We start from the raw sequence: 15,332 nt of genomic DNA, 5'->3' as shown, positions 1-15,332 counted from the left end.
TCTTCTTTCTGATTTTTGTGAGACTCTTTCTGTGATAGATCCCTGGCGTCTTTTACATCCTGAGGTTCGTGATTATACACATCTTTCTCGGGCCCATGGAACTTGGTCCCGGATAGATCATATTTTTCTGTCTTCAACATTATGTTAAGTCGGCGGAGATTGGCCCATTGAATATTTCAGATCATACTCCGATTTGGGTAGATATTTCTTTGAATTCTGATTATATTCGGACTTCGTTTTGGAGATTCAAGTTTCAAGTTTCAAGTTTATTTGGATTTGATTAATCGCTTTATCTTAATTCAAAGCGATGTACAACTCAAAATTACAAGTTAAAAGTAATACAGATTAAGAGTGTGGACAAAACAAACAAAACATTTTTGACAATACCAGAAACAATTACGGTAAGGGAGGGATAGAAGTTACATTTTCATAAAAAGGTGGGTAAAACATTTAGGGAAAGTACATAAGGGATTCCCTGCTTGCTAAAGATAAGGACTTTCAAACCTTTTTACAGACTCAGTGGGAAGTTTATTCTTCCACTAATGCTGCTCATTTGGAAATCCGATTTTGTTTTGGGAGGCAGGAAAGGCAGTAATTCGAGGACATATTATCTCCTTCTTGAGTGCTCGTAATAAGCGTATTAATCTGGGAATTATTAATTTAGAACGAGCTTTGCGTGTGGCTAAACGATCTTTTCAATTGCATCCTTCACGGGAGACTCGTGAAAATTATTTATCCACTCAGGAGGCGCTTAATTCGTTACTTCATTCTCGTTCCCAAAGAAGACTGGCTTTTTATAAGCACCGCTTTCAACGATTTGGCAATAAGCCAGGACGTCTCATGGCACGCTTAGTTAAAGCTGAGACTACAAGGAAACCGATTTTGTCTCTCTGGACCTCAAGTGGGGGAGTGGTGACTAAAATAGCTGATATTTCTAAAGAGCTTTTTGATTTTTTTGGTCGGTTGTATGCTGCTCCTGTGGATGCTTCCCCGGACTTATTGACGGATTATCTTCAGTCTTCTGGTCTTCCTCGTTTGTCGGATGATATTGTGTTTTCTCTTAATAACTCTTTTCGTGCAGCTGAATTAGAATCTGCTATTAAAGCTCTTCATTCTGATAGAGCCCCAGGCCCAGATGGATTTTCAGGGGACTTTTATCATCTTCTCTCCCCTCATTTATGTGGTCCTTTGTTGGCTTATTTTAATGCAGTTGTTGCTCAGGGCTCTTTTCTGTGTTATGCTAATGAGGCTCTTATTTCCTTGTTGTTGAAACCTGGTAAGGAGACTGATTCCCCGGAATCCTATCGTCCTATATCCTTGATTAATGTAGATCTTAAGCTTTTTGCTCGTATGCTCGCTAATCGTCTTGCTCCTCATCTCTCTGAGCTTATTCATGAAGATCAAATTGGGTTTGTTCGGGGGCGTCAATCTGTCCGTAATGTTCGTAAGGTTATCTTTGCACTTGCTCATTGTCATTCATATCGGATTCCAGCTTTGTTTGTTAGTCTTGACGCTTCTAAGGCGTTTGATAATGTATATTGGTCCTTCTTGTTTCGTACTCTTGAATATATTGGGTTGGAAGGGTTTTATCTTGATGCTATTCGTTCTCTTTATTCTAATCCACGGGCTTCGCTTCTTGTCAATGGGACTCGTACGGATTATTTTCCTATTCTTCGTGGCACCAGGCAGGGTTGCCCTCTCTCCCCTTTACTGTTTCTTCTTTTTTTAGAACCTTTGCTGTGTACTCTTCGTGGTTTTGCGAATGTACAGGGTCTTAATATTGATGGAATTGAATTGAAAACGTTGGCATTTGCAGATGATATGTTTTTGGTTCTTACTAGGCCTGAAGAATCTTTACCGATAGCATTAGATCTTATTTCTGAATTTGGTTTTTATTCTGGTCTGTCTCTTAATTTGGATAAGTCTTTGGTCATGCCAATTCCCTCTGAGTTGCGTTCCAAATGGAGGGGTGAATTTCCTCTTCGTTGGGCGGATTCTACCTTGAAATACTTGGGGTTTTTTATTCCACAGGATTTATCTCATTTGTATCGCTTGAATGTGGAACCGCTGTTTCAGGCTCTTCAAAACAAATTACATCTTTGGGGAAGTCTTCCCTTTTCTCTTTTAGGTCGGGTACATCTTTATAACATGCTTATTGTTCCCTGTTGGTTATATATTTTTCAGGTTCTTCCTCTTTATTTGTCTTTTAGGGATGAGAGAAGACTGATATGTTTGGTTCAGAGGGTTCTTTGGTCCGGGAAGCGTCCTCGTTTACCTTACACGAGGGCCGCAACTCCGTGTTCACGGGGTGGATTAGGTTTATTGAATCTTCGTTATTTGACTGTGGGTTGTGGCATGCGACATATTAATGATTTTTTAGGGGTACTTCAATGTTCACTAACACTGCTTTTGAACTTTTTTGTTTTCGCTCTACTCACTTTACTACTTATTTTCATTCTCTTCCTTCTCTTGTGCCTGAGTCTCTCACTATGAAAGTGCTTCATCGTCCCTTGCGGAAGGTTTGGCACTGGGTCTGTAAATTTCATTCTATTTCTGCTTCTGTGACTCCCTTTTTGCCTATTCGTTTTAATAGCTCCTTCTTGCTGGGGATAGATGGTCCGAGTTTTGCTCGGTGGGAGACAAGGGGGATTCAATATATTTTTCAGTTGGTTGATGATGATGGGAAAATTAAATCTTTTGCACAGTTACAAGAGGAGTTTGGTTTTTCCTTCATTGATTATTTTGCTTATATACAAATTCATCATTATGTTTTTTCTTTACCTTCTAGTTCTTTGACTGCCTCTTGTCATGAACTGCTTTCCACAGCTTTTACTATTGGTTCTCAACTTCCAGTTCCCCTTAAATTTCATCATCGCCATTTGAGAGATGAGTCCCCCTTGTTTGACCATTCCCATTTACGGGAAGCCTGGGTTCGTGATATTGATGTAAATTTGCCGGAAGATGTACTTTCACAGGCTGTTCGCCGATTATCAGCCTTTCGGAAATATACTACTTTTTGGGAACAACAATATAAGTTGGTTTTCCGATTGTATATTTCTCCGAAGAGGGCATATCTCTCTCACTTTCGTGAAAATGCAGCCTGTTTGAGATGCCAGGCTTCTGAAGCGAGTTTGGGACACATGTTTTGGACTTGCCCTGTTATTCAAGTTTTTTGGAATGCTGTTTTTGTCTTTGTGGAACACATTTGGAAAATATCCATTCGTCGTTCTCCTTTGCTATTATTTGGGATTGTTCCTCATTTTTTTTCCCTCGACTGAGGGGCGCTACTGTTTTTCTGAAATGGACTGTTGTGGTGGCCCTAAAATGTATTTTGATTCATTGGCTTGAAGATACAGCTCCCGATTATTCTTTTTGGAGATGTCGGATGATTACCCTTTTGATGTGGGAAAGGAGAGATGTGTTGGATTTTTCTACTCTTCCAGGCCGGATTTTTCAACAGACTTGGGAACCTTTCTGGACAACAATGACTCCATTGGCCCGAAGCCGCTTGCTAAATTGTTGAATTCCTTTATTTTGTTTAGTTACCTGGTTGCACTTTTCTGGGTTGAAATGTATTTGGAAGGAGGACCCTGGGGGGGGGGGGTTATTTATTTATTTTGGGGAGTGGGTTGTGTTGGGTTATTCATAGGTATAGATTTTGTTATTTAAAATACTGAGCTTGTTTGTTTTGCTTGTTACTTACTATTGTTGAGCTCAATAAATATATTTGAATGTAATATCCAATGAATTAATTTGCTTACTGCCTGGTGGGCCTCCAGAAGGCACGTTTTTAGTTGGAGGGTTTTATTCCTCCCATACTGGCGTCTAAGGGTAGAAACCAACCTCTCCAGTCTCTGAAACTCCATGTCTTTCATTTTCTTTTGATGACTGGAATAGGAAAGAATCTCTCCCCGGAGCACTGTTTTTGCAGATTCCCAACAGAGAATTGGGTCAGTAACATGTTAATTAAATTCTGCAGTCTTTCCATTTTTCCCCCAAAAAGGCATGAAATTGTGAATCTCTATATAGATGAACAGGAAAATGCCAGCCTGGAGGGGATCTAGATTTGGGGTCCAGTTGAATACTAACATGCACCCATGAGTGAGGTGATTAAATTTGCAGATGACACTAAACTGTTCAAAGTTGTTAAAACGCATGCGAATTGTGAAAAATTGTAGGCAGACTTTAAGAAATTGAAAGACTGGGTGTCCAAGTGACACATGAAATTTAATGTGGACAAATGCAAAGTGATGCCCATTGGGAAAAATAACCCAAATCACAGTTACCGGATGCAGAATCTGTCAGATGAGGAAACCCCCAGCATAGGCAGCAGGTGAGGCCTAGGCGTCATCACTGCCTCCTGCTGATGTGCGTGAAGGGGAGCCTGACACACTGACACCCGAAGCCAGGTCCCTGGGTCCCCCTTGAGGCAGCCGGTACATTTTGTGCACCCGCCAGCCGCATCCAGTGCTCGGCGCCCATATAAAACGCGCCAAAAACCCACTCATAACATCGTACAAACATGGCGACCTCAGGACCACTGTATGCTCCTTTTATTTCTTGGGATTCAAAGAAGGATTGGATAAATTCCTGAACGATAGGGGGATTGAGGGGTACAGATAAAAGTAGAGATAGGTTAGGAAGAGTATAGATAGAAGAAAAAGGGGGATCATAGGGCTAAGTCAAGGAACACCTGACAGGTCATAGACCTGCTGGGCCACCGCTGGTGCGGGCTGCTGGGTGCGATGGACTTCTGGTCTGACCCAGCGGAGGCAACTTCTTATGTCTTATGTTATGAGGCATAGAAGGATATGGGTGACTAAAAATTACGCCAGGTATACACCTGGCAGGGCTTCCGCGTGTGCGGATCGCCGGACTAGATGGACTGAAGCTCTGATCCGGAGATGGCGCTTTTTATGTTCTTATGTGTCTCAAGAGAGCAGACCCCACAGACACTCTAAACTGTAGTCTGTGCCGAACAGGTGGCCAGGCGTACAGTTGAGGCTCCTCTAAATTCAGAAATCCTGGGGAGGTGGGGGAAATGGGATGAGTTACTCGACCCTTCAGAGTGTGGCACCCCCCAAGGTTAGAAGGACCCCCGATAGGGTCCCCCAAGCTCTGTTTGGACAGCAAATGGACAAGAAAGATTCACTAAATCAGATCCAGCAGGCCCAAACAAACCTCAGCACAGACTGCACAAGCTTAACACTCCACCTGCTGGAGACTGATTGTAATAGGGACTGCACAGCCCACTTGTACTGTAGCCAAAAGTTTAGTGTCTCAGTCTCCACCTGTTGGCAGAGGAGCATAAACCCATCTGTTTCTATTCTGGTCTGGAGGGACGCTAAAGATGCACAAGTGCCAATCCTATCCCAATTCCACCCCTAGAACACCTACATATGGAAGGTCTGCAGGGTAAGGAAGGGGCACTGTGGATCAATCTAGAAAGAAGGAATAGAAAATGTATTTCAATTGGTGTGATATACAGGCCTCCTTCACAGACTGAAGTGGACAGAGATTTAATAGTAGACATTCAGAATATAGCTAGAAAAGGGGAAGTTTTACTAATAGATGACTTTAACATGCCAGATATTGATTTGGGTATCCCTATTTCGGGGTTTTCTAAAGTAGGAAGATATTGGATTCTTTACAAGAACTGTTCCAGTAGCTGGTAATGAAACCCATGCAGGAAAGAGCATTACTGGATTTAGTGCTTACAAACGGGGAAACTGTTTCTGATGTTCCAGTGGGTAATCATCTGGCATCCAGAGATCACTGCAAGGTGTGGTTTAATATTAAGACAGGTGTAGAGAGGAATTGTTGTCTGGATGGGAACATCTGGAAGGAAAGCAGTGGGTAAAACTGAAAAGAGCTATTGTAAGGGCAACAAACCATTTTATAAGGAAAGTAAGTAAAAGTAAAAGGCGGCCGATTTGGTTCTCAAAGGTAGTAGCTGAAAGATAAGGAAAAAGAGGTTAGTTTCATAAACTACAAAAGATCATAGAAAAAGGAAGACAGGCTAAAATAGCTGGAAAAGTTAAGAGAGGAAAGCAAAGATGCAAATGGAAGAAAAAAAAAATAGCTGACATAATATTTAGTTTTTTATTTAAAAACTTAATATACTGCCTGGAGTCAGAGTGGTTTCCAATTAAATATACACAAAGCAAGAAAAACAAAACAGTACGAAAACATTCTTGAAAACATCAACACAAATAAAAATCAAATTTGCAATAATAACATATCAAAAGAATACAAGAAATGGCCAACACTGTAGGATATAAATCGGAAATATGTGCCTACAAACAGTTTGGTTTTCAACATCTTCTTAAAGTTGTAATAATCTGTGCATAATCTTAATTGCCTAGTAAGATTGTTCCAATGATATTCCGGCAATGGAAAACATTTGAAGTTGAGTTGCCACATATCTTATATTATCAGCTGCCAATGCTACCAATTTCATTTTCCCCTCAGATCGTACTGCCTTTGGAGGTTTATAAATCTTCTATAAAGATTGAAACCAGAGTGGCACGGTTTGATATACTATTTGATGTACCAGGAACAGCACTTTAAGCTGCATTCTTTGCTCAATCGGCATCCACTGCAAGCTTTTCAATGTGGGGGGATATATGGCCTGACCTTGTTACCCAACTAATCATTCTAGCTACAGAATTCATAACCACCTGCAAAACCTTCAATTTTCTTTTAGGCAAGTCCAGAAACAAGGAATTATAGTAGTCCAACCTTGTCAAAAGCAAAGATTGGGTCACAGTTCGAAAATCATACGTATTCAAAAATGGTTTTAGCCGATATAACATGCGAAGTTGGGCATAACCTTTCTGAATAATACATCCAATTTGTCTTCCCATAAAGCTGAATCTAACCCAACACTGTAATATGATCTTTTACCTTTTCTCTTCATCCATAACATGAACACTTTCTCTCCCATTAGCTTCATCCTTCCTCTCTACTATCATAAGTTCTGTTTTGTTCACATTCAACTTCAAACCATGTTGGGACAACCATTCACAAAGCTGAATCATACATTCATTCAATCTTTTCTGAAGATCACCATCCATAGGAAAGAAAAAGAGGATGTCATCTGCATAAATAATGTAATGAACTCCCAGATTCTGGACACCCTGCCCAACAGATGCCATGTAGATATTAAACAGTAATGCTGACAGGGTCAACCTGAGGCACACCTCTACTAATTTCAATTTAGCAAGCATTACTGCAAGATTAATATTAAGGGGGGGGGGGTAAAGAAAGACCTTTTTTGATACATTGGTGATAGGAAGAAGTGCAAAAGTGGCATTGTGAGGCTCAAAGGTGAAGGGGAGAAATATGTAGAAGCTGAAACAGATAAGGATGAATTGTTTAACAAATATTTGTTTCGTGTTCAAAGCTGAAGTACCAGAATATGACTTCAGAAGACAAATGCAAATAGGGATGGAGGTGCGGTAGTTCCTGATCGATTTTCAAAGAATTGTGTTCATGAGGAGTTAGCTAAACTAAAGGTGGACAAAGTGATGGGGCCAGATGATGTACATCTGAGGATACTGAAGGATCTTAGGGAAATTTTGGTGGCTCCGCTGGCTGACCTTTTCAATGCTTCTCTAGAGAAGGGAGTGGTACCGGATGACTAGAGAAGGGTGGATGAGGTGTCGCTCCACAAAAGTGGAAGTAAGGAACTACAGGCTGGTAAGTCCGACTTCTGTGGCATGTAAATTAATGGAAACACTTTTACAGCACAGAATAGTGACTTTTTGGAAACCAGTGGATTACAGGGCCCGAGGCAACATGGATTCACTAGGTCTTGTCAAACAAAGCTGATCAATTTATTTGACTGGGTGACCAGAGAATTGGATAGAGGTGGTGTGCTAGATGTGGTGTATTTAGATTTTAGCAAAGCCTTTGACAGTGTTCCACAAAGGCGTCTAATAAATAAACTGAGTGCCCTCGGTATGAGTCCCAAAGTGATAGACTGGATAAGAACTGGTTCAGTGGAATGCCACGAGAGTAGTGGTCAAAAGAGATCACTCTGAGGAAAGGCATGTTACCAGTGGTGTGCCTCAAGGTTTGGTTCTTGGGCCTGTTCTGTTTAATAGTTTTGTAAGCGATATTGCTGAAGGGCTGTCAGGTAAGATTTGCCTCTTTGCGGTTGATATCAAATTCTGAAATAGAGTTAAGACACCCCTGATGTTGTGAATAGCATAAGGAATGACCTAGCAAAACTTGAATGGTCTGAAATTTGGCAGCTAAGATTTAATGCTAAGAAATGCAAGGTCATGCATTTGGGCTTCAAAAACCAGAGGGAACGGTACAGTTTAGGGGGTGAAGAACTTTTGTGCATGAGAGATAAATTGGACTTGGGTGTGATATAGTATGTGACGATCTTAAAGTGGCCATACAGGCTGAAAAGACAACAGCGAAAACTAGAAGGATGCTAATGTACATAGGGAGAGGTATGACCAGTAGGAAAAAGGAGGTATTGATGCCCCTGGTATAAGACTCTGGTTGAGACCTCATTTAGAATATTGTGTACAATTCTGGAGACAGCACCTTCGAAAAGATATAAACAGGATGGAGTAGATCCAGAGGAAGGCTACTAAAATAGTTGGTGGTCTTCATCATTAGATGTATGGGGACAGATTTCAATATGTATACTCTGGAGGAAAGACAGGAGAGGGGAGATATGATAAGAGATGTTTAAATACCTACATGGCATAAATGTGCATGAGGCAAGTCTTTTTCATTTGAAAGGAAGCTCTGGAATGAGACGGCATAGATGAAGTTAAGAGGTGATAGGATCAGGAGAAAGGGACAGGCACGTGTGATCTCTTTGGGAGGAGGAAATAGTTGGATATTGTGGATGGGCAGACTGGATGGACCATTTAGTCTTTATCTGCCATCATGTTTCTATGTTATATTTAGATGTTTGGTTGTTTATGCATATCTTCAAGTTTCCTAAGAAAATTAATGACTTTAAAAAGCTTTTTAAGTGGCTGTTATACTGAATGTTTGTACATTTACTCTATGATCACTTGTTTCTATCTGGAATTCACCCAGATATTTAAAATAACAACAACAACAAAAACATACATCTTCTTCTATGCTCTACAATACTGACACCTCTCATTTCCATCAAAGGCAAGGAGAGGGATTTAAAATGGAGATGCCTTAAAACAATTTAAAATACAAGTAATTTTTTTTCATGGTTTAGTAGTAGGTCTTCATGATAAATCCAGTGCAAACATCCATTAATGAAATCAGGTTTATTCATGATTTGAGCTCTAGAATGAGGGAACCCACCTGTTTCTCTTCTTTAGTCATTTGTTTCCTTGCTTCAGATTGCTCTTTGAAGTACTGACTCAGCTCATTAAAGTTGCACTTGTTGAGATTTGTGATGGCTGTCCTTTCTTCTGATGTCATTTCCTGGTCAAAAAGTCATCAACACATGATTTCCCCCTGTTCACTCTCATTAATCTTATACAGCACAGAGTAGCTTGACAGTATTGAAAAGGAGAAATTAGGTTCTTACCTGCTAATTTTCTTTCTGTTAGCTTGTAGACCTAGTTCCTTATGGATGGGTATTATATCTCACTGATATCAGCAGGTGGAGACTGAGATCAAACTTGTATATCAGTATAGCATCTCCTCTACTAATCCAGTCTGCCGAATAGCCAAGCAGAACCTAGGAAAATTCTTAACTGAAAACAGTATAACACTCAGAACAGGAGTGGAGAAAAACAACAAATACTTATAAACCACTGTTGGAACATGTGTATTAACATAAACCTGGTATAGAAAACATCCCCACAGCTCACCAGCTAAGCCAACTCAGCCATAGCCACTGTTCTTACTTCTCCCCGGCCCTAGAAAAATACTAGAATCCGCAGAAAAATTCAAAATCTGTATGCGAGCAAAAACCCGCAATCACTGCACAAAGATAGATAGGCTGGGGAACTATACCGGTTTACAAGCTAGCAGAAAGAAAATTAGCAGGTAAGAACCTAATTTCTCCTTCTGTATTGCTTGATAGATAGGTATAGTTCCTTACGGATGGGACATACCAAAGCAGTACCCATAAAGGGTGGGACCCCCGAAGGGCCGACACCAGAACACGTTCACCAAATACCGCGTCCCGACGCGCCTGATCATCCACATGGTAGTGTCTGACAAAGGAATGCAGAGAAGACCAAACTGCAGCCTTGCAAATATCCACTAGAGGCACTAGAGAAGATTCAGCCCAAGAAGCTGCCTGACCCCTAGTGGAATGAGCCTTGAGAAATTCTGGAACAGGCTTCTTCAGAAGATAATGGAACAACAAGTGTACAAATAGTAAAACATTTAAAACTAAATACATCACTTGAATTTCTTTCTAGTATAACATCAAATAAATAAATTTATTCCCAACCCACCCACCATTTTCTTGTTGTAAGATTAAAAAATGAATAAAGAATTAAAAAAAAAAAAGAAGAAGATAAGCGGAAGCAATAGTCTCCTTGATCCAGCACGCAATAGTAGCCTTAGAAGCACCCTCCCCCTTATGAGGACCCGCTAGAAGGACAAAGAGATGATCTGATTTCCTGATCTCCTGGGTCCTCTGCACATAAGAGTGAAGGACCCGACAGACATCCAACTTGCGCAGCTGATTTTGCTCAGAAGAGCCCACCTGAATACCCAACACCGGGAGGACTACAGACTGATTGACATGAAAAGGAGAAACTACTTTTGGCAGAAAAGAAGAACAGGCCTCAAGACAACTCACTCCCTAGAAAACTCCAAGAAGGGAGCCCTACAAGAGAAAGCCTGCAGCTGAGAAACACGTCTAGCTGAAGTAAGTCACCAAAAAGTCCGTTTTAAGAGTAAGGTCCTTCAAAGAGCAGTTGCCCAACAGTTCAAAAGGAGGGTGCACTAGAACTGACAGAACCAGATTGAGATTCCAAGATGGAACAGAGGGCCGCATAGGAGGCCTGAGCAACTGGGCCGCCCGCAAGAGGCGAATCACATCAGGAATGGCAGTCAAACACTGACCTTTCATTAACTCCCAAAAGGCTGACAAGGCTGCAAGCTGAACCCGGAGAGAAGACCAAACCAGTCCCCTATCCAGGCCATCCTGCAAAATCTCTAAGATATTAGGCAGGAAAGCGCGAAAAGACACCACCCCGCGCGCATCACACCACTCTTCAAATAGACGCCAAACCCTCACATAAGCCCGAGAGATGGAAAGCCTCCAGGACCCAAGAGAGTTGAGATAGCACAGTTACTTACTGTAACAGGTGTTATCCAGGGACAGCAGGCAGCTATTCTCACAAGTGGGTGACGTGATCCAACGGAGCCCCGATGCGGATGCCTCACAAGCAGACTTGCTTGAAGAAACTCGAAGTTTCGAGTCGCCCGCACCGCGCATGCGCGAGTGCCTTCCCGCCCAGTACACAGGGCGCGTCTCCTCAATTCAGATAGCTAGCAGAGAAGCCAACCCAGGGAGGTGGGTGGGATGTGAGAATAGCTGCCTGCTGTCCCTGGATAACACCTGTTACGGTAAGTAACTGTGTTTTATCCCAGGACAAGCAGGCAGGTATTCTCACAAGTGGGTGACCTCCAAGCTAACCAAAGTGGGATGGTGGGAGAGTTGGCAACTTAGGAGAATAAATTTTGCAATACTGTTTGGCCAAACTGTCCATTCCGTCTGGAGAAGGTATCCAGACAATAATGAGAAGTGAAGGTATGAACCGAGGACCAAGTGGCAGCCTTAACAAATTTCCTCAATAGGTGTAGACCTGAGGAAAGTCACAGAAGCTGCCATTGCTCTGACCTTATGGGCTGTGACTTTACTGTGAAGAAGAAATCCAGCCTGGGCATAGCAGAATGAGATACAAGCCGCCATCCAATTGGAGATGGTACGCTTAGAGATAGGACGTCCCAACTTGTTCGGATCAAAGGAGACAAAAAGTTGAGGAGCAGTTCTGTGCGGTTTGGTGCGTTCCAAGTAAAATGCCAAAGCACGTTTACAGTCCAGAGTATGAAGAGCTGATTCTCCAGGATGAGAATGAGGCTTAGGAAAAAACACTGGAAGAACAATGGATTGGTTGAGATGAAACTCTGAGACCACTTTAGGAAGGAATTTCGGATGAGTGCGAAGAACCACCTTCTCATGATGGAACACTGTAAAAGGCGGATCTGCAACCAACGCTCGAAGCTCACTGACTCGTCGAGCAGAAGTGAGGCCAATGAGAAACACCACTTTAGTTTTGGACTATCTGTTGCACCTTTCTCAGTCTGGTCTCAAGTCTACTTCGATCCGAGTCCATCTTAGTGCAATTGCTGCTTTCCATCAGCCTATTAAAGGGAAACCTCTTCTGCTCATCCTGTGGTTTCCAGATTCATGAAAGGATCTTTCAATGACAAACCTCCTCTCAAACCACCTCCAGTGGTTTGGGACCTCAATATTGTTCTTACTCAACTGATGAAACCTCCATTTGAACCAATGGACAAGGCCGCACCGCCCTCAACAGGTACAGTATGCCTCTTAGAAATGGCCGAGACCACTGCGTCTACTACGGGTGACTTCAAAGTGTCCATATCCCCTTCAGGAATGGGATACAGGTGGGCCATAGAGCGTGTAAAATGAAAAGGGGCTTCTGGCACCTGCCACTGTATGAGTATAATATCCCAAATATCCTGATGCATAGGAAAAGAGCGGGAAGCAGAGCAGATCCCCTTAAGCAAGGAGTCCACCGTACGCGGGGGCTCCAACACGGTGTCCTTAAAGTGCAAAACCGAGGAGACCTGCAAAATCAACTCATGAAGCTCTTCCTGCTGGAAAATGCGCACCAGACGCATCTTCGCCAGCTTGGGGGTGCTGGAAACCCTCGCTGGCGGAATCCAGCCCCCCAAGAGGATCCTGAAAATCTCCCCAAGGCTCCAGGTCCTCGTCTATGTCATCTTGCTCCTCTGGGCAAAAATCCTCATCCCAAGAGACCCTTGGGCGTTTGGATGAGAGAGGAGTAGAGGGGGGCAAAACTGCTGCTGTGTAGGGCCGCTCCGGGGAAGAAGTTGAGGGAACCCCCCCAAGACCCCCAGAGTGGACATGGAACCTCCTGTCGCCAATATATAAGATTTATAAACTGTTAACAAAAATTCAGGGGGAAAACCCCCCGGCTGCCCCAAGGGACTCCCTGCCGCAGCAGGGGACCCTGCCATACCTTGCCCCTGCATTTCCAGAACAGGGGGAAGGTCACCTAAGGTAACTGAAATGAAAGAGGAGGCTCCCGCCGAAATTGGCCCTGAAACCGCCAAAATCAGAGCTCCTGCAGCCTGTTGCATCTGAAAAGCCTGGGACTTTCCTGACGCTGAGGCCGAGGAGCCAACCGACGTGAAAAGGAAATCCCCAGCTGTTCCGGCGGTAAGTGAATCCTTTTCTCCCTGACCGTTGGTGGCTGGGGAACCTTCCGCGTGGGCGTCGGAGGAAGCCCAGGCTTCCCCGCAATCCGAACCCGACTCACGAGGTACATGCGGCGGGGTGCCCTGGCTGCCAGCTTCCGCTGCTGATGAGGCTTCCCCATCGCTCCGGCCTGCACAACGCTTGCACAGGCCGGCTGCAAGTACCAAGTATCTGGAGCACAATGAGCACTTTTTCCCTTTAAAAGTGCTCATTGTGCTGGAAAGCACCCTAGCTACAAGAAAAAGTGCTGGTTAGATGAGAAAAACACAGAAAAAGGCAGTTATAAAGGGAATTTAGCCCTTTAGACCAGCACAACTCAGGATTATGGGTTGTTTTTTGTGTTTTTTTTACAGCTGGAGGGTGACCAACCAGGGGGGTCAGGCCGCCGGCTGAGAAACCTCTACAAAAATATGGGGAGGTAGAGGAAGGGACCCAGCATGAGACCCGCTGGGTTTAACACCCCCGAGGTCGAACGGATCCCCAAATAGGACCCGTCCAAGCTCTATCCAGCACAAAAGGGGAACCAGGAGTCCAAAAACAAAGTTTCAACAAGGCTAAGAGGGGAGCCGAAATTAGCCTTACCACCTGCTACTGGAGACTGAGGAAGACTGGATTAGTAGAGGAGATGCTAAACTGATATACAAGTTTGATCTCAGTATAATACCCATCCGTAAGGAACTATACCGGTCTATCAAGCGATACAGAATATAGTTTTCCTCATTTACTGCCCACTGTGGGATTCATTTTATTATGTTCAATATTGGGGGACCCAAATCCTCCCTGAAACCTCACCACTTTCTCTACTATATTCTCTTTGAAACAAGGTGGGGGGAACATGGCTAGGTATTAGGATTTAAGTTAAAACTGGTAAACCAGACCAGGAAAATGAAACATGTAATATTTTTCTTACAAAATCTGTAATAACTACAGGTAAATAAATACACATGATACTTCAAATTTACACAGCAACATAATAAATGACATGAAATAAGGTGCAATTTATTCAAACCTGTTAATTTTCTTTTCTTGAATCATACTAGACCAGACCAGACAATGGGTTATACTCCCCCTACCATCAGACTGAGGTAGAGAACCAAAGTCTTACAGTGACATCACTAGTACAAGAGCTGGTACAGCTTGGAATTCTCCAGGATACCAATGCAGCAGAAAAGTGAAAACTAGATTTCACCCTGTTGACCCTTGAGGAGAAATGGCAGAATGCATTACCAACTTCAATAATAAAAGGCTAGTCCAATGGGTGGGATAGAAAATACAAAATTAACGTGAAAACCAATGTATGCTATAGGCACTAAGGCAGGCAGGCAAGTACATCAGAAACCTCCTTAATGCCAAAGTCTCCAGGGCAGATCCTGGACTGGTCTATCAGGATTCAAAGACAGGAAATTAATAGGCATAAATAAATTTCATCTTATTATCCTGCTGGACCAGACCAATGGAATGTATACAAGCTATATCTTACTGGGTGAAGGAAAAAGAAGACCCCCTGAATCAGAGCTCTGCCAAAAGCAGCATAGCAATCTTGTAGTGCAGCATCCCGCAAACTTTGTCAACCCATGGCACACTAAATGTAGTGGCCATATCTCAAGATATACCGGAAGTGCACAATATTGATGTGACGTCATCACACATGCGCAAAGGCCCTCCAGATGGGCCCTGAGCCACCAGTGAGGGGTCCCGGCAGGAAAGACGCACAGAGAGGAGAGGCATTGATGCTGGCTGACTGCCTACAGGATGTGCCTCTTGCCTCCTCCCCAGTGTCTCGCGGCACACCTGAAATTTTAGGAGGCACACTAGTGTGCTCGGTGCAGTTTGCAATACACTGTTGTAGTGCTTTACAATAGAATACAACAAAAAACAAATCATG

At 43.0% G+C, this 15,332-nt stretch overlaps 1 protein-coding gene across 1 annotated transcript in view; it reads right to left on the bottom strand.

Moving 5' to 3' along the window:
* The window catches only part of TOP1 (DNA topoisomerase I), a 160,346-nt gene that overhangs the window by 49,594 nt on the left and 95,420 nt on the right, over positions 1-15,332 (bottom strand). The window contains exon 11 of the mRNA XM_033963352.1: positions 9,313-9,435. Coding sequence (XP_033819243.1) covers positions 9,313-9,435 — 123 coding nt within the window. The remainder of the gene's footprint in view (positions 1-9,312; positions 9,436-15,332) is intronic.

The sequence above is a fragment of the Geotrypetes seraphini genome, chromosome 11 (assembly GCF_902459505.1).
Source record: "Geotrypetes seraphini chromosome 11, aGeoSer1.1, whole genome shotgun sequence".
Taxonomy (NCBI): Eukaryota; Metazoa; Chordata; class Amphibia; order Gymnophiona; family Dermophiidae; genus Geotrypetes; species Geotrypetes seraphini.
Note: the sequence above shows the minus strand (reverse complement) of the source record. Positions and strands in the feature narration are given on the sequence as shown.